General features: G+C 51.3%; 1 protein-coding gene across 3 annotated transcripts; it reads right to left on the bottom strand.

Annotated features, from left to right (window-relative positions):
• Window positions 1–3845: 3845 nt before the first annotated feature.
• Window positions 3846–23951, bottom strand: E2F6 (E2F transcription factor 6). Of its 3 annotated transcripts, none has more exons than XM_029938289.1 (7): window positions 23883–23951; window positions 15687–15724; window positions 11873–12013; window positions 10118–10273; window positions 8428–8542; window positions 5522–5669; window positions 3846–5044 (listed from the first exon to the last, which is right to left on the bottom strand). In XM_029938289.1, exons 4-7 carry the CDS (start codon window positions 10195–10197, stop codon window positions 4995–4997), a joined length of 393 nt encoding a protein of 130 aa, XP_029794149.1. In that variant the 5' UTR covers window positions 10198–10273; window positions 11873–12013; window positions 15687–15724; window positions 23883–23951; the 3' UTR covers window positions 3846–4994. The 3 variants fall into 3 exon arrangements, with proteins under 3 accessions (XP_029794149.1, XP_029794148.1, XP_029794147.1); XM_029938288.1 differs by having other exon boundaries at window positions 15670–15724; window positions 23883–23920; XM_029938287.1 differs by lacking the exons at window positions 3846–5044; window positions 5522–5669; window positions 8428–8542 and having other exon boundaries at window positions 9680–10273; window positions 11873–12089; window positions 15670–15724; window positions 23883–23914.
• Between the last annotated feature and the right edge of the window lie 6 nt (window positions 23952–23957).

The following is a 23957-nucleotide window of genomic DNA, read 5'->3' as shown; positions in this document are numbered from 1 at the left end:
CTCATGCTCTCTCATAAAATGAATAAACATTAAAAAAAAAAGAACCAATCAGGGGCACCTGGGTGGCTCAGTCGATTAAGTGTCCGACTTCGGCTCGGGTTATGATCCCGCAGTTTGTGGGTTTGAGTCCTGCGTCGGGCTCTGTGCTGACAGCTCAGAGCCTGGAACCTGCTTCGGATTCTGTGTCTCCCTCTCTCTGCCCTTCACCTGCTCAGGCTCTCTCAAAATAAATAAATAAATAAACAAACAAACACACAAATAAATAAATAAATTTTTAAAAAGGAGAAACCAATCAGAGCGGAGGAATACAGTAACTGAAGTGAAAAATATACTAGAAGTGTGCCTGGCTGGCTCCGTCGGAAAAGTGTGCGACCCTTGATCTCAGGGTCATGAGTTCAAGCCCCACGTTGGGTGTAGAGCTCACTTAAAATACACTAGAGGGAGTCAACGGTACGTTATCGGGTGCGGAACAGATCAGTGATCTGGGAGACAGGGTAACGGAAAGCACCCAAACTGAACAGCAGAAAGGAAGCATTGTTAGAAACGCGGCTGGGTTAACGGGCCTCATGAAGCGAGCATCGTTAAGCGAGCAAACATTCGCATTGCAGGGGCCCCAGAAGAAGGGAAGGGGGAGGAAAACTTATTTGAAGAAATAATAGGTGAAACCTTCCCGAGCCTGGGGGAAGAAGCAGGCATCCAGGTGCAGGAGACACAGGCTTCCACACAAGAAACCACGGGCACCACACGGCGGCACCTGACAGTCACACCGTCAGATGGGAGAGAAACACGGCGACCCCTCGCCTTGAACTATAGCGTTGAAAGCTCCGAGGGCGGGTGTGGAAGTCCGCATTAAACAAGCCTCCGGTGGGACTTCATGCTTCCGGTGCTGTGATATCAGAATGGCAGATTTTAATTCCTTCAGGAGGCTTAATGTGAGTCCCAGTTTATAACGGTGTGCGTGTGTTGGGTGCACGCGCGCCCGCGTGTGTGTGGTGGGGGCAGCGGCGGACGGGCAGGAGTGCTCAAGTTTGCGGGCCCCATGGTCTGGGGACTGGTCAGGAGATTGACAATTTTCTCGAAGGGGGAGAGCGCGGCCATCAGACAGGGTGACAGAGAGAAGGCACGTAAACAGCGCTGGTGACGGTCTTACCTTGGTGGTGCTGGGTGCCCGCGGCTCACCACGCAGGTCCCCCTGTGACCTGAAGCCTGACGTGGGGACAGTTCTCAAAACGTACAGTGAGATACCAACTAGACAGACTGAAATACGTGAACCGGGTATTCACGCTTGAGCGGAATCGGCGTTCCCAGGACGGTGGCACCTCGCAAAGCCCACAGACGTCAGGACTCGTCATTTGGAGTGACTTTTATCACTATCGGTCACTCTCAAACACAACCTGAACTTGCCAAATCAACCACCAGGTAAAATAATGGGAACAAACTAGCAGTTTATCTACTTCCTTAAATGTCGGATCTTCAGGGTACACTAGTCTTGGAACTTTAAATTTAAAGATAAATTTTAAATATAGACCAAAAAAGGGTTTCCAGGCTTTGCCAAATGTCCCTTGGGAATGACATGTCCCCCCGAGCCAGGAGCCGCCAGCCTCGCTGACCACCTGCAGGGCTCCCAGGGCGAGTCTGGAAGCCCCTTCCACAGGCAGGAAAAGAGAGGAAACCTAGGAAGGCCAGAGCTTTTCACGCCCAGTTCCGTTTTCTAAACTCATTAGCGGAAAAGCCAGTTTCCTCCCGAGGAGGCAGCAGAGGCCAGGCGTGGCGGTGTTCCAATTTGGAGTCCTCCCGGAGGCCGGCGCGGTGCTCCCCGAGAGCCTTCCTTCCGTCCCTCCTCTCATCGTTCACTGCTTTCTCCACCGTCTCTCAGCCCGACTCTCCTGCTGAGCGCCCACCCCTTGTCCCCTGCAGGGCCCCCCAAACACGCCGTCCACCTGTGAGGACAACACCGCCTGAGGCGAACAAGCTGCCGGCTCTGTCCTCCGTGGTCGGAAGCTGTCAGAGCAGGGGACAGAAGCCGGAAGGCACGGTCCAGTCAGCGCAGACACCTGCGGCTGCGCGGCCCGGGAGTGGGCGGAGCCACTCGGAGACGCCCACGGGGGCGGCTTGCTTAAAGGCTCGAGTGATTTACCCAGATTTTGGGTTTTAATTCTGGTAGATAATCAAGGGGATTTCTGAAAAAATAAGTATTTTTTTTTTTTTTGAGAGAGAAGGAGCAAGTGAGCATGGGGCAGAGAGAGAGAGAGAGAGAGAGAGAGAGAGAGAGAGAGAGACAAGCAGGGCTCATCTGAAGTGGGGCTCTCGTGCTCGCCTGGCGGGGGGCTCGAGCTCACGGCCCTGAGATCATGACCGGAGCCGAAGTCAGATGCTTCACCGACTGAGCCACCTGGGCGCCGCAGATCTCTTCACTCGTGTTCCCAGGCGAAATGTTGGTTTGGTGTTGAAGCCCTCAAGCCTTTACTGGGGTGACCATTCACTCGTGTGACCTCGACACCAGCTGACACACGCGTCCCTGGTGCCCAACCCGGGCCTGAAGGGAGGGACAGGCGGGGTCCTAACTGCCCCACGCTGAAAGCCTCCCCCTTGAAAGTGGCGTACTCACACACAAGGGTCCTCCTCCCCTGGGACAAGGGACAACTTGGCAGATGTGCTGAGTTAACTACATGCAAAGTTGGTTCCAGTGAAAATTCAGTTTGTGGGTCGGTGTTTTTTTGGGAAAATCGGGGTTAGTTTTAAAATTCCTGGGGGTTAGGCTGAACGAAATCAGGGCACTTTTCTTACCAACCAGCACGAACCTATGAGACCGTAGGGGAGAGCGGCGGACACAGGCGATACAGGCCGGCCGCTCTGAGAGCTCGGGACAGGCGCTGCGACATCCCGAGCCCCGGGGGCTCTGCACCGACGCGGGCGCCAGGGCAGCGGTGGAGGGAGGGGTCTGAGCCAGGTCCAGTGTGAAGACGTGATCTGGGGACGAGGACAATTCCGGGCAAAAGGGGGAGAGCACAGGCACAGCGAGGAAAGGGCAGTGAGCGTTTGAGGTGCAGGGGAGTCTGGTTCAGGGCTTGTCTGACAGGTGACAAGCCCTGGAGAGCCGGCAGGGCCGGCGGGAGGCCTTCTGCCCCTGGAGTGTGGACCTTGGCCTGAAGGAGTCAGGCGGACACTCAGGTGTGCCTTGGCCCCGAGCAGCTAAGGGACGCGGAAGTGGCGGTGTCCGCGCAGACAGGCGGCGGTGCGAGGGGCCTGGGGTCTGTGAAGATCAGAGACAAACGCCTAACGTCAGTGATGGAAGAGCCGTTAGTTTCTAGAACGCGCCTCCAGCTGACAAAAGGCTTCTGCACATTGTGCTGTCGGATCCAGGAGAGTGGAGCGGTGGTCGCATTTCACAGGAAAGGAACCAACTGCTGCCTAGAAACGGCTTGCTTCTGGCACCGTCTCCTGGGGCAGCTCCTTCTGCCCCCGCTGCCCTCACTCCGGCTCAGGAGGGGCTCGGTATTCTGGATTTCCTCTCAGCAGAGATGTGCACGGGCCGCCCCTCTTCCCGGCCCACCCCCTCGTAGGCCGGGCTCGCCCAGCCTCCCGGGACCCGGTTCCCGTGCCAGCTGACATCTGCCCATCGCCCCGCCGGGCTCGCAGGAACATGGGTCCTAACACTCGGCATCATTTTTCAGTAGGTTGATTTGTGACTCCTTTTTAGTATCTTTTTGTTACATGGTTTTAATTTCGACCTCACATCCCTTTCCTAACGCGAGAGAACTTTAAAGTAGGGATCTGAGCGAGGCGGACAAGAATCCTGTACGACGGGTGACTGTTTTTCGTCGAATTCAGAATTCACTCACTCATGATTTGTTCAAACATTTATTGAGCACTTTTTCCGTGCCAGGCATGGTGCAAGGCGCTGGGCAGAACAATGATTAAGACAAAGTCCCTCAAGGAGCTCACAGTCTAATGGTAAACTAGGGAGTAAACTGAGGCACAGAGTGGTAAATGATTTACCCAATGAGGTAGAAACAGCCAGGTTCTCGGGGCCGTGAGACTAGAGCCGGAGAGAGGGCAGGGCACACGGGCTCATCGGAAGTGAACCCCGTGGACTGAAAAGCGAGGCTGCGCACAGAAACATTACAAAATGTGCCTGCAAAAAGGTTAAAACAGTGTCCAATGTTCATCATGATTGAATTCATGTCTTGCGAAGAATGAAGCCAGTACCTGATAGTATTTCACACCCACCCCGAGACTCGCGGGGCGCGCAGCACCCTGCAGGGAGCTTGAAATCGAGAAGGATCAGATTTCAATTTCAGCACTGGGAACCATACTGAAATACTTTACTTAAATTCATGATTTTTAGATGTAGAGCGTATTCATGATACTTCTACATGTAGAAGTTTGGAAAAAACTTTCCTCTAACCCCCATTCAGAGGATTCTAATAAGTTATAGGTACCACAGAAATTAGAGAATTTGTTACTTTCCATATATACATTATTTTGGCTGTACAAGGCTGGACCGTTTTACTTAGACATATTACGTAAGTAATCCAAACATTTTACAGATATATACAAAGACATCACAGTTAGATGCCTGTGTGCACTCATCCAAGAGCTAACTGCAGACATGAACCCGTATAAGGCAATTTCCTGGGTGACTGTGACACATGATCCTTGAAGGGAAGGCCAGGCCCGCCAAGCATGGCCTGCTTCAGGCCTGACCCGTCTCGGGGATGCGCTTCATGATGGAGTTAGTTCAGTAGGCAGGGTGTCAATTTCACTGACTAAAAGCAGCGAATCATTATAAAAAGAGTTGTTTTCAAATGCAGAAACCATAATTACCAGTAACCTCAGTAGGGAACTACTCAGAGACTCTACTGGCCTTGATGCTGTCCCGGAGAACGAGAGAACCTCATGGCTGATTTATTGCTCTGAGAATCAAATTTGATGCATAATTCAACCATACAGGAAGTTCCTCCAAAACTTCATACACGAATCTGCAAATGCAATCAGTTGCTCACTTCAAGCAATTCTTCACATTGCTGTGGAGGATCTTCCTCTGGAAAGTAACAAACATGGAAAAAAGGCTCCTGAGCGAGGGCTTGAAAGGTGCACAGGTAACCAAACATATAATTCAGCTGCTTAAACAAACCCCTAAGGACCCCTGGTCAAGAGCCACACCGGTCTGTTAACGGCAGAAGTCTTACAGGAGCGAAGTGAGGTCACGCTGTCAGGACCTGTCAGGACGGAGACAGCTTCTCCACCCAGGGACCCGCCCGGGAGGCAGCACCATGGGACCGACAAGATCCCAAGTTTCTGAGATCAAAACTGCATGGCATTTACCTATAAAGTTGTTAGAAATAGTCTAAATTACTCTGTAGTTTAATGGTCTGAATTATCTTGTAATCCCTTCACTCCTGTTTTTGTGGCTAGAAAGAGTAAAACTATCTCTAAGGTCACGATACGCGTTTATACATACGGATATTAAAAAGCCATTAGAATCTTGCTCGTCTCGCCACACACTAGGCGTGCTTACCTTCGCCGGGGGGCCCTGGGCGCCGGCTCTTAGACGAGGACGTGCCCGCCCCGCCAGACACTCTGCCGCCCGAGTGGTCGTTCTCTACCTCACACAGATAGACATCGATGGGGCCTTTGGTGCTCCTGATATGCACGGTGACGGAGTCCTGGCAAAACACAGAAGACACCATGGAACGGCTGTGTCAGGATGCAGGAGAGAGTTCGCAGACTGTATTCCTTCACTCACTAGCACGGCAGGAGTTTGAATGCAAGGGGCACTGCTCAAAACTTAAAGTCGGGTGGTTCTCCTTCTATCATGTGTTTGAGAAAACCGCGTCCAGGGCTTCAGGCACCTCCGCGTTGGCGGATACGCCATGGTCGATTCATGGAGCTGAAACGGCTACTCAACCAGAGTCGTGACGGGACTACTCGGGCTCCCGAGCCGTTTTTCTCTGCTTGAGGAGGCCCCCCACTTCTAGGAGTCTGTGCCCGAGCGACCGGCGTCCGTGTCCCCCCCCACTTCTAGGAGTCTGTGCCGGAGCGACCGGCGTCCGTGTCTGGAGAGCAGGGAAAGCTAATCCCCCGTGGGCTCAAATAAGGAGGGGGTTTAGATTTTCTGGCCACTGACGAGGTCCCGAGTTAACTTTTGTCCACGTGAAAGAGGAAGAGGAGGCGATCCAGGCAAAATGCACAACTTAGAAAATATTTTAAAAGTACTGCATATAAGCACTATTAATTACTATTATTCACATCTTTTGACTTCGGCTTCTTAACTTTACTCAGGGTTATTTTTTTCTGTAAGATATCAGAGAGTTATAAAAACTATTATTTTTGTGTGGGGGCCAGAACCCAGAAATCAACCAATTTATGCTAAATTCCTAAGAAAGGATTCCAGTTCTGAATGACCCCTTTGTTGTTTTGACAGGAAGAAGGTTCAACTGTGGCGAAGTCTGTTCTCTGCCCCTTTCATGTGCTGAGGCCCGGGCTGGGGACAGAGAGCAGGGTCCCCTCCCGCCCCACACACCTCCCTGTGACCACCTAAGAGGGCTGGTGAGAGGCGGCCTGTCAGGGGGGCCCATGCCAGTTGCTCTCCGGCTTCTGGGCACCAGACACGCAGGCCACAGAAGGTACACCTATGCTCAGGTTCCAGATCGCCAGGCCGGGTCTGGTCTGAGCCATATTATCTTGGACAACGCGAAGAACATCTCTAAACGAAAGAAATGGTGATGCGCTCGGAACTGGCAGCAGCGGAGGGCTCCATGTTCCAGCAAGTCAGAGCCGACCAACATTTCCTGTAAAGGGCTTCGAGGGCCATATGATCCCGGTGTCCCGGCGACACAACTCTGCTGTCAGAGAGTGAGAGCAGCCAGAGACAACAGCGAAGCGAACAGGCAGGTGACCGTGTCCCACTAAGATTACGCCTAACGGCCGGCAAGCCAGCCCGGCCCGGGTGTCCATGTGCACCGGCCCGCGCTGCCCAGTCTCGCCCTGGATCCCTGGGGGCGCTGGACGCCCCTGCACGCCGAGTGCTCCGGTCTAGGCCCCCGCCCCTCCCCTGCTGCGGGGAAGGGCCGCCCAGAGGGCCCGAGTTCCTCCGCCTTCACACCGGACGCTCAGTCTTGGGTGTGATCCAAAACCTCAGCAAGACTTGGCAGCCGCGGCCTGAAGCAGCTCCTGGCAGACTGGCCCCACAGAACGGACTCTCACGTCCCCAGGTGAGGATGTGCTGAAAGGTTAGTGGTTATTTAAAAAGAGTTTAAGCATCTCTCCAACGACACCTGTTAAATATAAATGTTTCTTGGGAGACTTGGAATATATCCAAACCTAAATAATATGAGGGAGCGTCACCAAGAAGTCACAATTTGAGTGTGACTACATTCAAAGCTGTCCCCTAAGTGACATATGACTGTCAAGTTAACAGCGTGGGCGCTCTCTTGGACAGTGGCCTGGCTGGGGACGAGGGGACAGACGAGCAGTAAGAATATTCGTCACTGCCAGGGAGGGAGGCCCCCGCAGCAATGCGGAGGCATCACGATGAGCACCGATGGTCTGTCAGGCCGTCGGGACTGTGCGGTCTGTCCCAAGAACGGCCGCATTCCTTGCTCTGACTCCATCTTTACCAACCAACCTTCTGATGACAATTATCTTTCAATATAAGCTTTCCTGCAAGGCAAAGAGTGCTCAGAGCTGCTAAGAGTGCTTTCATTTATACGGCAGTTCTACATTTCATGTCAACTCTACCACTTAGGGCACGCCTGGGGGGGCTCAGTCAAACATTAGACTTCGTTCGGCTCAGGTCATGATCTCAACGGTTTGTGGGATTCGAGCCCCGCGTCGGGCTCTGTGCTGACAGCTCAGAGTCTGGAGCCTGCTTCAGATTCTGTGTCTCCCTCTCTCTCAAAAATAGAAAAAAATTGAAAAAAAAAAAAATCAAACGTACCACTTAGTGTTCCTGTTTACTCTTAAGTTTTTATGAGCTTGGTTAGAGGGAACTTCTAAAGCCCTGACTACACCCCGTGCGGAACTCCGCCGCTGTGGCCCCCTCCTGGAGGCCCTCCGGGGGGCCTCGCCGCGGGGGAGAGCACAGGCACGCCAGCGCACTTACAGAACGGCGGTCAAGGACACATGTGGGTTTGACTTCGGTCCTGTTACTCACTGTGAGATCATGAGAAAGTTCATCTTTCTGCGCTTCTAATTCCTCCCCTTTTGGAGAATAACAATCATGACTCCTCGGTGTGTTGTGTTGTTCAAAACAAGTTAAAACAAGCAAAGTGCCTCGGGCGACATCAGATATGCAACCAACAGGCGTGTAACGACTGCTAAGTTACCACGACTCAACACAGCAGCCTGGACAGTTGACCCCTGCCCTGCCCCCCCTCCCCCCACCCGCTTCTTTGAAAGATCGCGACCGTGTGGGGTGCCTACTTCTCTGGGGGCCGGGACGTCCAGCCTGGTCTCCGCCGGGGCCTTCACCGCAATGACAATCTGCTCGTGGAAGGCCTGGATGCTGTGGATGTCCTGGTACGTCACGTAGGCTAGTGTAAACGTCGGTCAAGGCTCTGGGCAGAACGCTACTGACGGAGGAGACCACTGGTCTCTGACAGTACGTGAGCATCAGAGTCACGTTCGAATCTCTGTAGTTTTTACGGGGCACAAACTCACAAGGAACGAAAGCAATTAGCAAAAAAATTCATTTTGTATCTAAATCTTACTACTTCATAAACAGTTCTTGAAATATTGCAAAATGTTTTTACGCTATTTAAAACTCAAAAGAATTCTTTTAGAGCCTACTGCCGTGATTAGGAGGACAATTCCTGGAGAAACTGCAGAGAAAGAGAGAAAGACACACACACACTGACAGAGAGAGAGACAGACAGACAGACACACACACCCTTCCCCCCTCAGGTGAAGGCATTTGACTGCTCACTGCCCCCAATTCCCTATTCACTGCTAGATCTAACTAAGACAAACTTTGAGGAAAAAACATGCAGTTTTGATGAGAATCTCCAAAAACGCAAGGTGGAAAAAATCTGTAAAAAACAACAACCATGGAGGCATCTGGAGATCGGGGTCTCCAGGACCACCTGTGCTGGTGGACCACCCACACCCGAGACGAGTTTCCATCTCACCACGTGAACGCGTCTCATCTCGTGTCTCGGGGTTCCTGAACTGTTGCCAGTTCTGTGATGGCCTGTGTCTCCCCACTTGCTTGCCTACTCACAGCCTCTCTGACCAGGGCGGGGCAGAGCTTCTGTGCCCCTCGTGGTACCTGTACCGTGAAAACAGGTTCTGACCGACGGAGTTTACGTGAATTCAAAGCACAGGGCAGTTCGGAACCGGTGCTGCCTCACAAAGGTGCCATGAGAGCGGTGGCGGGTCTGGGGGACCTGGGAGAAGACCGCCACCAAAGGCACGTGTGCCCCGCGGGTCCCAGGGACACAGGTGGCTACACTGAGCTTGGTGTACCTGAATGGCAGCTGCCATTTCCTCCACGGCCACTGAAAGGGCAGTGTCATTGTTTCAGAAAGAAACCTCAGCAGGACACCTTGGTGGCTCAGTAGGTGAAGCATCCGACTTCGGCTCAGGTTGTGATCTCACCATTTGGGAGTTGGAGCCCTGCGTCAGGCTCTGTGCTGACAGCTCAGAGGCCGGAGCCTGCTTCAGATTCTGTCTCCCTCTGCCCCTCCCCCACTTGTGCTCTGTCTCTCAAAAATGAATATTAAAAAAAAATTAAAAAAGGAAAGAAACCTCAGTTAACAATTAGGGAAAACCTGAATATCACAAAAGCCAACACATATTTTACTACCTTTACAGTATTCAGACTAAAAATCCAAGGAAGAATGTGGCCACTACTTTAATTTGATATGCAATCATTAACCTCGGCACATGGTCCCGATGCAGCATTTAACCAGATCAAATGCCACACACCAGAGGAATGGCCATTACGGGGGTGTCGGAGGCCACACTACTCACCCTTCAGTGACTTTAAAACTTCCAAAGGTCTAAGTTCGTATCCTGAATATATTAAATTCCTAGGCTAACCCTACTATTTAAAGTAAGCTCTGCCTTGGAAGGAGAATTTTCTTTTTTCTTAAAGGACAGAATTAAAGGATATCTTTCATTTTCTTTGTCGTCTGTCAGCTCGAACAGCTGCTGTGCACAGTCCTTGATCAGCTCGTCCAAAGCGTCTTCCATCGCCGACAGGTCAGAGAGCTCCTGCTGCAGCTTCTTCTGTTGAGGCGCTGCTCCGAGGCTGCTAAGATCAGATCCTCTGTCAAGAAAGGCATTAAAACAAAAGCTCCCCGTCAGTAAGCGCCAGCAGATTCAGACTGATACGCACTAGGTTGCTGGAATGTCTCCCGAGGTGGACCTCGGGCACTTCCCACAGTGACAGACAAAACGAGGTACTCGGCTTCTCTCCTGACCTCCCTTTCTTCCGGACAGCCGCTATTCTTCCTACACACACACCGCTTTCCGCCCCCACTTCCAGTCTCTTACACGGCGATGTGGACAAGCCCATCAGAACTCCGTGGAGATTCAGAGCAGGGGGAAAGCGGACTGGGTACACACGAGTCAATGAGACGCAGTTTAGGTCCAGCTCTACCCCTTCCAGCAGGAATTATACTTCTGCTGAATTGTAATTCTTTAGTCTCTCATGACAGACAAGGAGTTCTGACTATTGTTCCCAAAGGTGCGTATTCTATTTGGTTCCAGATGAATATTATGATTGTGTTCATTATTCTTAAAAGACGGATTTTCTTTAGTTATTACTGTCCACGTTATCACAGTGGTAGGATCTGACCCGAGCAACTGATGTTCATGGTTTTTCTTCTTTATGAAAAATAAAGAGGAAAAAGGCTGTTAACACTTCCGTTTTGCTCGGTAGTTCTCAAATCTGGTTGCAATTAGTGATCTGGAATGCAATCTGATATCGACCCCCAACGTGTTACTTAATGTTACTTAGCAAACATGGTCAGATTAAGTTCTATCTGCATTTCTGTATTGCTGAAAACTACAACTTCCTTTATGAACTCTTTCCTCTATCAGCAAAGTTCCCTACTTAAAGCCATTTCATGATCTTTGTTGGGAGATCTGTCATTTGCCTGAAACGAAACGTATTCACGTGTCCTTGGAAACCGGAACTCTTTCTTACAGTTCCAAAGTATTGCCTGCTGAAGGTATTAACAGTTCTCTCCTCGTGCACGAACGCACACACACATCTACGTGCGTATCTACGTCTATGCCCTCGCTCTTTCCTTCGTGGGATCCTCCCTCATCAAAAACAAAGTCTTTAGCAACTGCCTTTCACACACCGTCTACTGATTTTTATTTTCACATTCAGGGAGTGTGACCCACAGCGTAGGGGACTCCTAACCCCCAGGGGTGGTTAAGAAGGTAGACGGGCTCCCTGCTCCCTCTACCCCGGAACACGTGAATTACAGCCCCTGGACATGAGCCCCTAAGTGTCTGTCACCTGACACGGTCTTACAGCCTGCACGAATTTCCTCCCGCTAGCGATAACCAGCTGGGAAAATTTCCTAAACAATCAGGTATTTAGGGTCCTCTCATGATCTTGAAAAGCAGAAGTCTGAAAACCGATTATCCCGTCTGACTTTTCCATACTGTCAGAATGATATTCTAGGTCTATGGCTTTTAGGTGGTCCTAAGTAGGAAAAAATATTTATGTACCTTGCGGGACAGCGAGTATACAGAATTTTTATAGAATCCTTTTCTATCAAGGAGCCGTATCTTACTTTGTTTTCTCCTGTCAAAACACTGCTAATACCTACTTTGTCTACAACCTGGTATTGTCACTTCATGAGAAGGAAAAAGAAAAAAAAAAGCCATGAAAAGTTCAAAGCCAACTCACATCCATCGAATATGGTTCTTAGACTTTTTTTCAACCAGATCGATTCCATCTAAGACATTGGTGATGTCATACACTCTTCGTTTCCGCACGCCCAGTTTTGTGGCGACCTTGTTTAAGTCGAGAATCCCCCCAGGAGCCGATCTGACAAGATCCATAAATTTTCGAGTTAAATAAACCAGAGATACATCAAAACGAGGTCTCTTCAATTTTAGAGTTTCTGGGAAACAAAACAAACAGACTTGTAAAATTCTCTATAGCGTTCCTTTCTCAGGTCATTAAAAAAAGTAATTTATTTCCTCAGCGAGCCTACACTCCCCCCCAAAATTTGACACTTTGAACACATCATAGCTAATGTTTATGAAACAGATTCTTCACGCCGGATAAAGAGGTATCAGCCTATGCCCAGATGCAAAGGCTTCAGACTTAACCGAGTGTTTGAAATACGGAGCCAGGTCCCCGGACACAGAACGTGTAGGAGTTTGCGGCACCTTCTCAAACAGAGCGGAGAGTCTGAGTTTGTACCCACATCACTCTCAGGTGTAGGATTAGAATTTTTTTTAAGTTTATTTATTTTGAGAGAGAGTGCGCATGAGCAGGGGAGGGCGGAGACACAGGGAGAAAGGGAGGGGAAGAGGGAGAATCCCAAGCAGACTCCGCACGGTGAGTGCAGAGCCCAATGCAGGGCTCGAAACTCACAATCTGTGAGATCGTGACCTGAGCCGAGATCAAGAGTCGGATCCTTAATGCACTGAGCCACCCAGGCGCCCCATGAAATTCTTCATAAAAGCAAAGGCAGAGACTTGGCTTTTTCTTTTCAAAACTAAAACTGTTCCTGTACGTGTCGCTGTGACCCTGATGGAAGTTTCTGAAAGAGCTCAGATCAGTCTTCCATTAGAACACTTATGACGTATCTTGAGGAAAAGCAGAAGTCTTAAAACTGATTATTATCCCATTTTTAAACATTTACTAGCCTATATTAACAGAGAAGCAAACAAAGGGGGGAGAGTGTCTTTAATTCCCTCCCTCCCTCCCCTACTATGATTCTGGGTTTTCATATACGCCCTGCGCCCTCCACACGCGCGCACACACACACACACACACACACACACACACACACCCGTCAGTGCGTATACATGACTTTTAAAAACAAAAGAACAGACTGTCCTCTAACGTGTTGTTTTAACTTAACATTGTGAACATCTTCACTTGCAGCGAATGTATTTCAACACTATTCTGAAGGGCTGCGTGGTATTTCGCTTCATGGAGTATTTGCTAAACTCCCCGATACTGCAAATTCCGATGGTCTCCAACTTTGCTATTTTGCCCAATACATCAACAAATATCCCTGCAACTGAATTTCTGTGTGCATCTCTGTGTCCTTCCGGGGAGTTCTGCGGGTTGGCTCTGACAGGTAGAAGGGTACTTGGAGGCGTGTGGTCAAGTGCTGTTACACCTGCTATCCTGGGCGCGCTGGGGTCCTACTGATTGCCACAGTCCCACGGCCTCGGAAATGAGTATCGTGTTCCTTTCATCTTCCCCTAATTTGATACTAAAAAAACAAGTTCTTATAGTTTGGCGTGCACAGTAAATCGTTCTAGGAATCATGGTGCTGTCCTTTTGGTGTAGGGAACATGAGCTCTCCTTTTTGCTACTCTCACAGCACACGGCAGTGAGCACGCTTCAGAAGACACAGTCACACTATCTTCAGTCAGAAATTCCCGTATCCAGAATCTCTACAAGGTCAGGTTCAGTTTAAAGACCACTGGTGGGATTATACAGGTATGAAAATTTCACGTACATGAGAGGTCAAAATTCTACCAAAACCTGTTGGAGACCACAAGAAAAATTCGAATTTTAGAGTTTTTTTTTTAAATGTTCATCTATCTATTTTGAGAGGGAGCGAATGAGAGCTCGAGTGGGGGAGGGGTGGGCGAGGGAGAGAGGATCCCAAGGAGGCTTGGTGTGAGGCCCAGCCTGGGGCTTGACCTCACGCCTGTGAGACCATGGCCTGAGCCCAAAGCAAGAGTCGGACGCTTCACTGACAGAGCCACCCATGCGCTGGGGAAATTCTAACTCTAGAAAGCACAAATCTAACCACCCTGATTACCGGTCAGGATTAGTACGTTCCCAGCACGTGAGTCACTGCAGAGAGAAAAGATGTTAGGTGAAAACCTGTACTAGGGCGGATGCTGAAGCAATACAACCCTGATGTAGAAAGGTCTTGTCCCCTCGTCTAGTAAGGACTCTCCACATGTCCAAGATCAGTGCTGAGAGGTGTCCAAGCCACCGAACTGGGCAGGAGGTGAGGTCCTCATGAAGGGGGGGCGGGGACAGAGGACACGAAGGCGAAGAGGAAGCTGTCTCCCCTCTCGACAGAGGGCGAGGGGCTTGAGGGGCCAGAGGAGACAGACAGCATGTGCAGAGGCAGAGCTGTGTCTGGGAGCAGGTGCACGTGGCGCCCCCCGCCCCCCTGCAGGCAGTACCAGCGGGGGTGGGGGGTGGGGGTGGGGGGGCATCGGCCGCGGGCCAGGCTGCTGGCGCAGTGGGAAACGACGTGCAAGGGCCCTGGCCGCCCTCCTGGCCGTTCTCTCCTGACTCATGCCTTTTAAGGAGATGAGGTAGATTATAAATGTAATGCAAATAAATAAGGATTCGGAGTTTTCTCTGCATGTAACAGCACTGCGGGAGAATTCCGGGGGGAGTGAGATCGCGAGCCCATTTCTGTATCAGGAAGAGCAGACGACCCACACTAGGGGCTACGCCGCCACAGCAGGCAGGGGACTGGGGCGTCCACACTGGGAGCAGGAGTCTAGCCCAGGGATCACGACTAGCAGGGAAGTCAGAGCAAGTTACACGACCTATCTGGGCCTCAGTGCACGCAACAATAAAAAAATTAAAAATAACTTTTATTTTACATATGATAAATCTAAACTTGTATTTTAAAGGGTTGTGTGGTGATAGTCCACTCAAAGAGCATCACACAGTTCGCGCCGTGCCAGCTCGATGTATGGGAGGCGTTACCGTGGGCCACGCAGAAGACACACTGCAAAGGTGAAATAGCCCAACTATCAGGGAAATTATGGGCAGAGAAGAAATCAGGGCTGATACTAAGATTTACAAATGGGATCTATGCACTGCCTATCCACTGTGGTTAGGACCAAATTAAGAGAAATCAGGGGTGGGGTGTTCGATGATTATAATTTGCAGAAGAACAGGGATGTAGAGTAACGGGCACCCCATCTCCTTTAATTGACTCAGCACCCTGGTCCACGGCAGAGGTGGGGACAGCGAAGGGAGTCCCGGGACATCTGGAGGGCAAAAGACTGGTTCTCCTGCCTGTTGTCAGTGGCCTTCGATTCTGCTGAGAGCAGCAAGTAATCACTGTCTGAACTTCGAGAAAACCCCCTTAAACACAGACCATCCATCCATCCATCCATCCGTCCACTCAGAGTGTGTGCGCGCACGGGAGGCAGAGAACCCAAGCAGGGTCCACACTTTCAGCACAGAGCCTGATGCAAGGCTTGCTCTCATGAACCGTGAGATCATGACCTGAGCTGAAATCAAGAGCTGGACGGTCAATCTGCTGAGCACCCTAGGCGCCCCGGACCATTCCATTTTTAAAATGACATTTCCCAAAGCAGCAAAGGATAAACAGCCCACAAGCTCACAAGCTGTGAAAATAAATGTACAAATAACGTATCTTACTTCAGTTTTGAATCAACTTACATACACTTAAATCATTTAAACCATATGGAGTTCAACTACAAAACCTAAAACCTATGTAGGAATCAACTTACTTCTCATGGACACGTACTGTACATTATCTTCTAAGTTAATCCTTATTTTTGATGGCTGGAAAAAAGAAAATACAGAAATTTCAATTAGTAATTTAAAAACAGGGATGCAAATGAAAAACCGCAAACGAGCAGCATTTTCTGGATAATAGAGGTTGTTATTTGCCCTGGAATCACAATTTGGGTGCGAGAAAAGCACTCTTTCTCCCCAAGCTGTACTGTCCTGACTGTACGCACGACTGGCCGTGTTCACAGAGTTACGTTCTGAACACTGCACGGGCTTTAGTTTATCATCTGTATCAGATACGGAGGATAAAAAGGAACACAAAGATGAGGACACGGTCTCCGATGCTGGGGTGCTCAGCAGAGCTGGAGGGCGTGTCCAACTAGCAAACGCCCGCCCCCTGCTCTGTGAGTGGAAGTGGCCCTAAAAAATGTGCTCCCAAGCTCTCACAGGTGGCCACGCGTTCCCATTCTAATCACTGTAAGAACAGCACTAATTTCCCTAATTAATAATTACTTATATTATTTTTTAAGTTTATTTATCTTGAGAGAGAGAGAGAGAGAGAGAATGCGCACACGGGAGGGGCAGAGAGAGAGGGAGAGAGAATCGCAAGCAGGCTCCATGTCTAGCTTGGAGCCCGACTTGGGGGCTGGACACTCAACCGAGCCACCCAGGCGCCCCCAGAAGCATCTCTAGTAATGGAAAATACGTACGCTACATAACTAGAAACTTCGGTATTAGACTAAAAAACAAACAAACCCTTCTTTTATCCTTCAAACAACCAGGAAATGAGCATGTTCCGCTGACGACGCTCGCCATCCTGTCAGGCACTCAGAAGCTATGACAGTTTACATCAACTGCTAGTAAGACATCTGTAGTACACTTAGAAAGTATTTCCGCTGAAAATAAATAAAACACTTAGATAAAGCCACGGAGAGAGAAACCTGTGTCAGCCTCATGCTTACAACAGACCACAAGCATGACAGGAGCCTCCAGACAGGCTGTGATCGGGTTCGGCTCTCGTCTAAGTGAAAAAACGCGCCCCCAGACTGGCTGCAGCAAGAGTGGGACAAGAGAAGAATCAGCAGGAACACGGCGGGTGCGCCGGAGGGGGTCCCCGGCGGGGCCTTGAAGGACGAGCCCGAGCCTGCCTGAACCTGTGGGCGCCTCACGAAGGGCGGAAGGGACAGGGCTCCCGGGGCAGCACACGACACAAACGAGGTACGGACACACACACCGCGTGGCGCCTCCCGCAGAGCCCCCCGTGGGGCCGGAGCAAGCCTGGCTGGACGCTGGAGTCGAAGGGCCCGCCACACAGACACGGAAGTCACACCGAGGGGTCTGTGGTCCGCGTCAACGCCGGTGAGGGGTCACCGCAGATTCTGAACCAGAATCGGACACACCCAAGCTCACGGACGTAAGTGTGGCGGCAACAGAGCAAGAAGCCCGGGGGGCGAGGAAGCCTGAGGCCCTGGGCCGCCTCGGCGTTAAGGCCACAGTTGTTTCCCCACCACCTGGGACGAGATGAGAGCGTCTCTCCGCACGCTGGCTTCGGGTGCACGGATTCTACGGAAGCGGGACTCTGCTGTAAAATGAACTCAGCTGTTAGAACTTGAGGGCGAACGGACAGCCGCCGCCCCAGCGGCTCTGCTAAACCAGCGCCGACGACAGTGGCTCGTCCACGCGGCACCCGGCCCGGAAACACTGCTGAAGTCAGCCCCGGAGGAGCGGGACCCACAGTCACCGCTACTCGGCCAGTGTCACAGGACGCGGAGTCCACTGCGGCAAGATTCTTAAACGACAGACAATCCGTCGCCATCACGCTGCTTTGAAACGTATGACCGAATACCCCAAATCGTTACACGCTCCTACAGAAGTCCCCACACAACACAGAAGGGTTAACACTGCCGAGCCGCTGGGCGCCGTGCTACAAACAGACTTCTGTTCTTAATTTAGAGCAGCAAGGCCAAGTCCGACGTCCGAGTACTTGCCGGCATCCCAGCCGGCCGCCTCCTATCTGCTCGCCGCACATTCCAGACGGGCCTCTTTCTGCTCCAGTCTCTCGTCCTCTCTCGGAGGCCGCTGCCGCCCTCAGGCTGGCACCGGGAGCCCTGCCGGCAGGACCAAGGACGACTGTCTTCACCACACGTGCAGCCGCACTGCCTGCTGTCTACACCGAGACCCGGGGGAAAGCAGACCCTCAAAGCACCCGTTTGTTTTCCCTACACCAACTCTTTATCTCCGAGGCTTCACAACAGCGTCGTGGCCCCGTGGGGGCAGGCATCCCAGGGCGTGGAAATCCCACAGGTGCACCATTCCGGAGCCTTCCGGAGCCTTCCAGAGCGTCCACAGTGATGACACATCCCTCTCTACCTTCAGGACAGCTCTCGGCCCCAGACCGGGTTCAGACCCTGAGCGATCCCGGTCTTCACAGCGTGTGGATGGAATTGTACTGCCTATTTTCCAAGCTGCGGCGAAGACTAAAAGAGACTTTGGAAACTGTGAAACCCTCTGCAGGCGTAAGAGACAACCGTCGTTTTGCGTTGAGCCGGGTCAGTGCCGGGCACACGTGAGCTCTCGGCAAATATCTGCTAAGATCTGAAGTGGAACTGGTCCCCCGCCCAGATGACCAACCGGGAAGTACCTCCGGGCTAGGGAACAAGGAGCATTTCAGACGCGGGGACACAGGGCGGAGCTGCGCCAATCCTGTTTCCTAGCGACTCCGGCTGCGTGAACGGCGCTCAGTAAGGGGCAGGAGCGCCTCTGGGGAGGAGGAGGTGCTTGACAGGATTCCTTCTGAAGTGGCTTTGAAATCAGAACAGACGTTTCCACACAGCAAAGTTAGTGAGCTCTTTCGAAAAAGGAAAAAGTCACTGAAACGCCACCCCTGCACTTGGCCCCCAGTTACTGAGGTCCCCAGGCCTCGGGGCCGGATGGAGGCCGACGAGGCTCTGCTCTCTTGCACGGACCCTCGTGCGGACCCAACAACGGAACCTGGGGATGGACAGGACGGGGTCCTGCCGCAGGGTGAGGGGTCACTGAGGCCCCTCTCAAGGAGACAGTCCAAGCTCCTCTCGGGGACATCCCTTTCCTTTCTATTCTGAAATCGCCTCAGCGGTCACAGGAGGCGCGGGAGCATGGAGAGCCACTCTGGACCCTGCGGGGGAGCCGCCCCGGGACTCATGGTTCACTACATTTGCTTCGCCGCCTTGTTCTCTGTGGACATGCCCTTGTCCCCCTGGAATCAACAGAGAGGAGAGTCACTTAGGTAACTCCGTGTCTCTCACGATGTTCTGACACCACCACTGAAAAGTCTGTTCAGACATCACAGCTCCGAAAGCGACCGTCGGTAGAAGCCTGGACTCTGAGGATGCCACAGAGAAGGTTCAAAGGGATGCTAGGCCCGTGCCATTAGACACCAAATGGGAGACCTTTGTCACGCCAGGACAGGACGCCCACCGGCCGCTGCAGACACGCGGGGAGCGGAAGATGCTAGCGGACCGGGCAATCTGACGGCGGTGCCTGTTTCCCCTGCAGCGCAGAGAAGGAGAGAGAGAGAGCGATCGAGAAAGGGACTGTGCAACAGAGAGCAGCCAGGACTTAAAGGCTTTAACGACTCGAAGCTTCTCCAGAAGCTCAGAGTAAGAAATGACTTCCGAGAGAGACCAAGTCAAAGACATAATCTACCAGGGAGCGTGTGGCTGCACAGCCTTGGGGTGAGAGGACAGGCCCGTGAAGGCCGGCGCCTCGGAACACCGTGTGGCCACATGCCAGGCCTGGACGGAGACGGGGGAGGAGGCCACAGATCCTCCAAACCCGAGACAGGCCTCTCGGGAGACCTGGGGCACCGCCCACCAGCCATGCCAGCAGGAGCCCCGGGCAGAGAAGGGTTTGCCGTGAAGAAAGGTGGGACTTGGGTCTGCGGAGTCGGTCACAGCAGGATTCACCGACGGTCCACGCTGTGTCTGAGACATGTGCATCCGTGAAAACCTGGTCAGCTTGGACTAAAAGGGACACAGACTAGTTACGTCGAAAAGACGTTACTCAACACCCGAGACTCTATGGCCAGGAAGGAGGCTAAAAAAATTAAGAAAGGAAGACACACAGTGGCACCAAACAGCCCAGAGAGCCGACCCCAGGCCCCGGGACTTCACCAAGAAATTACTGACGCTTGCCAAACTGACTTTCGGAACTGCTCTGGACCAGTTACTGGCCTGTGACTCCCGTCTCCTCCGCTCAGGACAGGAATGTCTGCGGCAGTTACCCTGTCTGTCCCACCAGCGTGGGCTGCGTGTGGCGGAGAAGGATCAGATAACGGTCTTTTTACTTTCACTGGCCTGAGGGTGTGGAGGAGCTGGGCTGGGCTGGGTTCCAGGAACTGGATTCTGATTTTATCCTGGGAGTATAAAATCTGTTCTTTTGAGGCTCAGCTTGTCCCAGATTAGGCCAACGGGAGCCTTTTCAAAGTGGTTCAAAGTGGTGCAGGGTGCTTACTTTGGACCTTATCAGCACCTTTATGATGGCAAGTCCTCACATTTCTATGGGACTAAGTTGCCTGGGGGACAGCACGGAGGTGGCGGCTTCTAGTCCCGCCCCTCAGTGGGGGCGCTGTCCGTGTCTCCACTCCTCCGAGTGTCACAGAGAGCTCACTCCCACGTAATTTCCCTGAGGGAGGTTAGGGACAGCTCACCAGTAGTCACACCTCAAGACTGGGCGACCTAAGAACTTTCCCTTTTAATCCCCAAACTGTCTCTGTGCCCTATTTGTTCAGACTTAATGCCTAGTCTGTTTGTAGCTCAGCTGGGGAGTGAGTGGAGAAGGCGGAGGCTGCCAGACTTGATAAATCAGCACGAGTGCTCTGAGCGCACCCGCTCTCGAGAACCAGAAGCTCCAGACAGGCCGGAGAGCACATTCCAGACTATTTTACTACCGCGCCAAGTCCCACATCTGAAGACTGCACAGTAATTTATAATTTGAGATCTCATAGGACAAAGAAAAGAGAAAAGGTCAGTTTTTGGGACTAAAATCTTACGTACTATGTCTAAATTGCTTAAGAATTTCTCTACATAGATGCCTCCTTGTACTGACCGCCTACTGGAGGGGAGTCCTACTCCTTTAAGGGCTCTTTGGAAACAGACCTCTATCCAAGGCATTTGCATTCATCTCACTCATTCAAATTTTCCTTACTTTTCAGTGTGCAGGCTAAGTTCACCTCCAACCAACCCTACCTTCTCCCTTCTCTAAATTCAGACAGTTTCCAAGCCATTTACCTGGAGAACATCAGACAGTCAGATACACAATAACTAATTTTTGCACAGCGATACAGTTTGTTATATACTTTGTCACTAGGCAGTTAAAAAAAAACAAGATAGTTGTTTACACCATTTTACAAGCAGAAAAACAAACACACAGTCAAACATTTAAGAGTACCTACGTCATCCGAGGACTATTTACCAAAGAGTAAATACACACTGCTGTAGACGTGACAATAAAGTGGACAGAGTCACTGCACTCGGGGACCTGAGAGCCACACTCTGCAAAGCCGGGGTAAGCACGGGGTGCTTTAGGAGCACAAAGGGAGTGCCTGACCCGGTCTTGGGACGTCAGGAAAGGCTTCAGACAAGGGATCTATACGTCTAGACCTGAGAACCAGGGCAGGCAACAGGGAAAAGTGGGCTTTTCTGGAAGGGGAGTATGGACATGTAGGGGTCCAAAAGAATATGGAAACTTGAAATCTAGTAACTACGAGGAGTTCAAAAAAGGTAAAACCAGGGGCGCCTGGGTGGCTCAGTCGGTTGAGTCTCCGGCTTCGGCTCAGGTCAGATCTCACATTAGTGGGTTCAAGCCCCACATCGGGCTCTGTGCTGACAGCTAGCTCAGAGTCTGGAGCCTGCTTCCGGTTCTGTGTCTCCTCTCTCTGCCCCTCCCCCTCTCATGCTCTGTCTCTCTCTGTATTAAAAATAAATAAAACATTAAAAAAAAAAAAGGTAAAACCAGGAGCCTGATTATATTAAGAAGTTTCTACTCTTTTCAGAGAGCACTAGGGAACCACGACCGATTAAGCCAAATGACATGATCAGAAGTAAGCTTTAAAGATCATTCTAGATAGTTATTATGTGGAGAATTTATAGAAAAGTCTGGGGGCCAGACCAGAAGTAGGAAAACACTGCAACAATCTGAAAGATGGATGGTTAGAGGTGACAAATATCGGTGATTAGTTTTAATTAGATCAGGAAGATAGAGGGGGTCAGTTTGGAAAAGGATAAAGGCAAGGATGATACTGAAGATGTTAGTTCGAGCAATATGGTGGGTGTGGTGACATTTATGAAGCTAAGAAACAGCGAAGTTGTGGCCTGCTCAGGCAGGATGATGATGAATTCAATACTGGATAGGAGTCTGGAATCCAGGTAGAGCTGTCTAATAGACAGCTGGAAAGCTCTGAGCTGGATTTATAGATTCGGGAATGATGATATGGTAACCTAAACTACCAGAGTAGATAAGAATATCGAAGGCCTCAAGGGATGTGTGTACCTTCTGATATTAAATACAAAAGTAAGTGTTTTTTCCATGGTGAGAGTTCAGGGCTTGTATCAAATTCTTAGAGATTAAGACGACCAACACAGATGGTACCAGAAGTCCTGGGAGTGGTGAATGACGTCCCACATGGAGAATGTGTAGGGAGGGTAGAAGAAAACCCCAAATAACACCGCCGTGGAAGGAACGTGAAGAAGAGGAGTCTGAAGGGGAGCATAGGAGAGACCAGATGACCACATGGAGGACCACGAGAACACAGCATCGAAGGGACGCCTGGGTGGCTCAGTCGGTTAAGCCTCCGACTTTGGCTCAGGTCAGATCTCACGTTGGTGGGTTCAAGCCCCGCATCAGGCTCTGTGCTGACAGCCAGCTCAGAGCCTGGAGCCTGCTTCCAGTTCTGCATCTCCTTCTCTCTCTGCCCCTTCCCCTCTCAAGCTCTGTCTCTCTCTGTATCAAAAATAAATAAAACATTAAAAAAATTTAAAAAGAAGAAGACATTCAAAAGTGAGTTTCCAACAAAAGCAAGACATCAGTCGTGTCAAAACTACAGAGCTAAGAAGGTCAAAAGCTGCTGGAACTGACAAGGCTGTTGGCGACCCTGGTTAAAACAGTCTTAGAGCTGTACTGAGGCCAGAGGCCCTCGTGCCCCCCGCCCCCCAGTGGTGATAACAGCCAGCAAGCAGACACGCTGAATGCAAAGTTTTTTGGAAAAGTTTGGAGAACAGATACAGTAGATGAAAGGGTGGCTAGAATAAGGGAAGTCTCTTTTAAGAAGGGGAAATATTTAGGATGCAGCTTCAGTAGTCAGGAACTTATCACCGGGCCGGATCTTGTGAGGTTAAACCCAGGCTTTCCCAGGTTCCACCTAACCCCTGGCAAGTCACTTAACGTCTCCAAGTCTATTTTGACAAACGGAGGACAAGAATAGTACTCTCGGGCTGCTATGAAGAATTAAATGAGCCTATGCTCACAGACTATTTTTGAGGGCTGAGCTGCCACGGAGACTGGGCATATTAACTTCAGCAAGTGTTTAGTCATTATAGGAAGAAACAAGCAGAGAAGCTGAAACTGTGGGGGAGGAACAGAAAATGATAAATTCATCAACGCCTCGGAGAATCAAGGAGAATCCACTGCTTCTAGTCTGGAGCAAGAATAGAGGAAATTAACCTTTGCGGGGAGGGAGCACAATCTTCCTTAATTTGCTGAATGGGCAGCTGTGGGGGTGGGAAACGTAGTGTGGACAAGGTTTCAAATGGCCGCAGTTAAGTAAGAGAATGGGAGGGGAGAACGAAGGGAAAAAAGCCAAATGTGTTGCAGAAGTATAGCAAAGATCCAGTGCAGGTAGAAAAACACGACTTTATAACGCGAAGCTGGGCCATATTCTCCAACAGTCTCCGCAGCCCGGAGGGAACAGCCAGTCTGCCCCACAACCCATTGGGAGCAAGAGTTGATCGGGAAGGTGAGAGAGTTTAAGGGAACGACCGATCAGCCTGCGGGCGAGAACCGGGGAGACCGGGGAGCAGCCAGGAACCTGGCCCGGGGCGGCGGGGCTCACGACCCAGAGGACTGTGGTCCGGCTCCCCCGCGCACGGGAGCACGCGGCTGGGCGAGACCCGCCCCGCCCCGCCCCGCGCCAGGGCCCCCGGCGCTCCGGGCACAGACCACCCCCCGGGCTTACCAGCAGGCCCTCCACGTTGATGGGGTCGCGGCACCGGCGGCGCACTGCCTCCTCCGCCGGGTCCACCAGCAGGCT

Source organism: Suricata suricatta, chromosome 4, assembly GCF_006229205.1.
Source record: "Suricata suricatta isolate VVHF042 chromosome 4, meerkat_22Aug2017_6uvM2_HiC, whole genome shotgun sequence".
NCBI classification, from domain to species: Eukaryota; Metazoa; Chordata; class Mammalia; order Carnivora; family Herpestidae; genus Suricata; species Suricata suricatta.
This window is presented reverse-complemented; position numbering and strand designations above follow the sequence as displayed.

What these genes read in the sequence shown, in the direction of transcription:
- E2F6 (XM_029938287.1), bottom strand. An exon ending in AAGAACCATATTCGATGGAT is followed by an intron (nt 10,274 to 11,872) that starts GTGAGTTGGCTT and finishes CTTTCTTGACAG; the next exon opens with AGGATCTGATCTTAGCAGCC.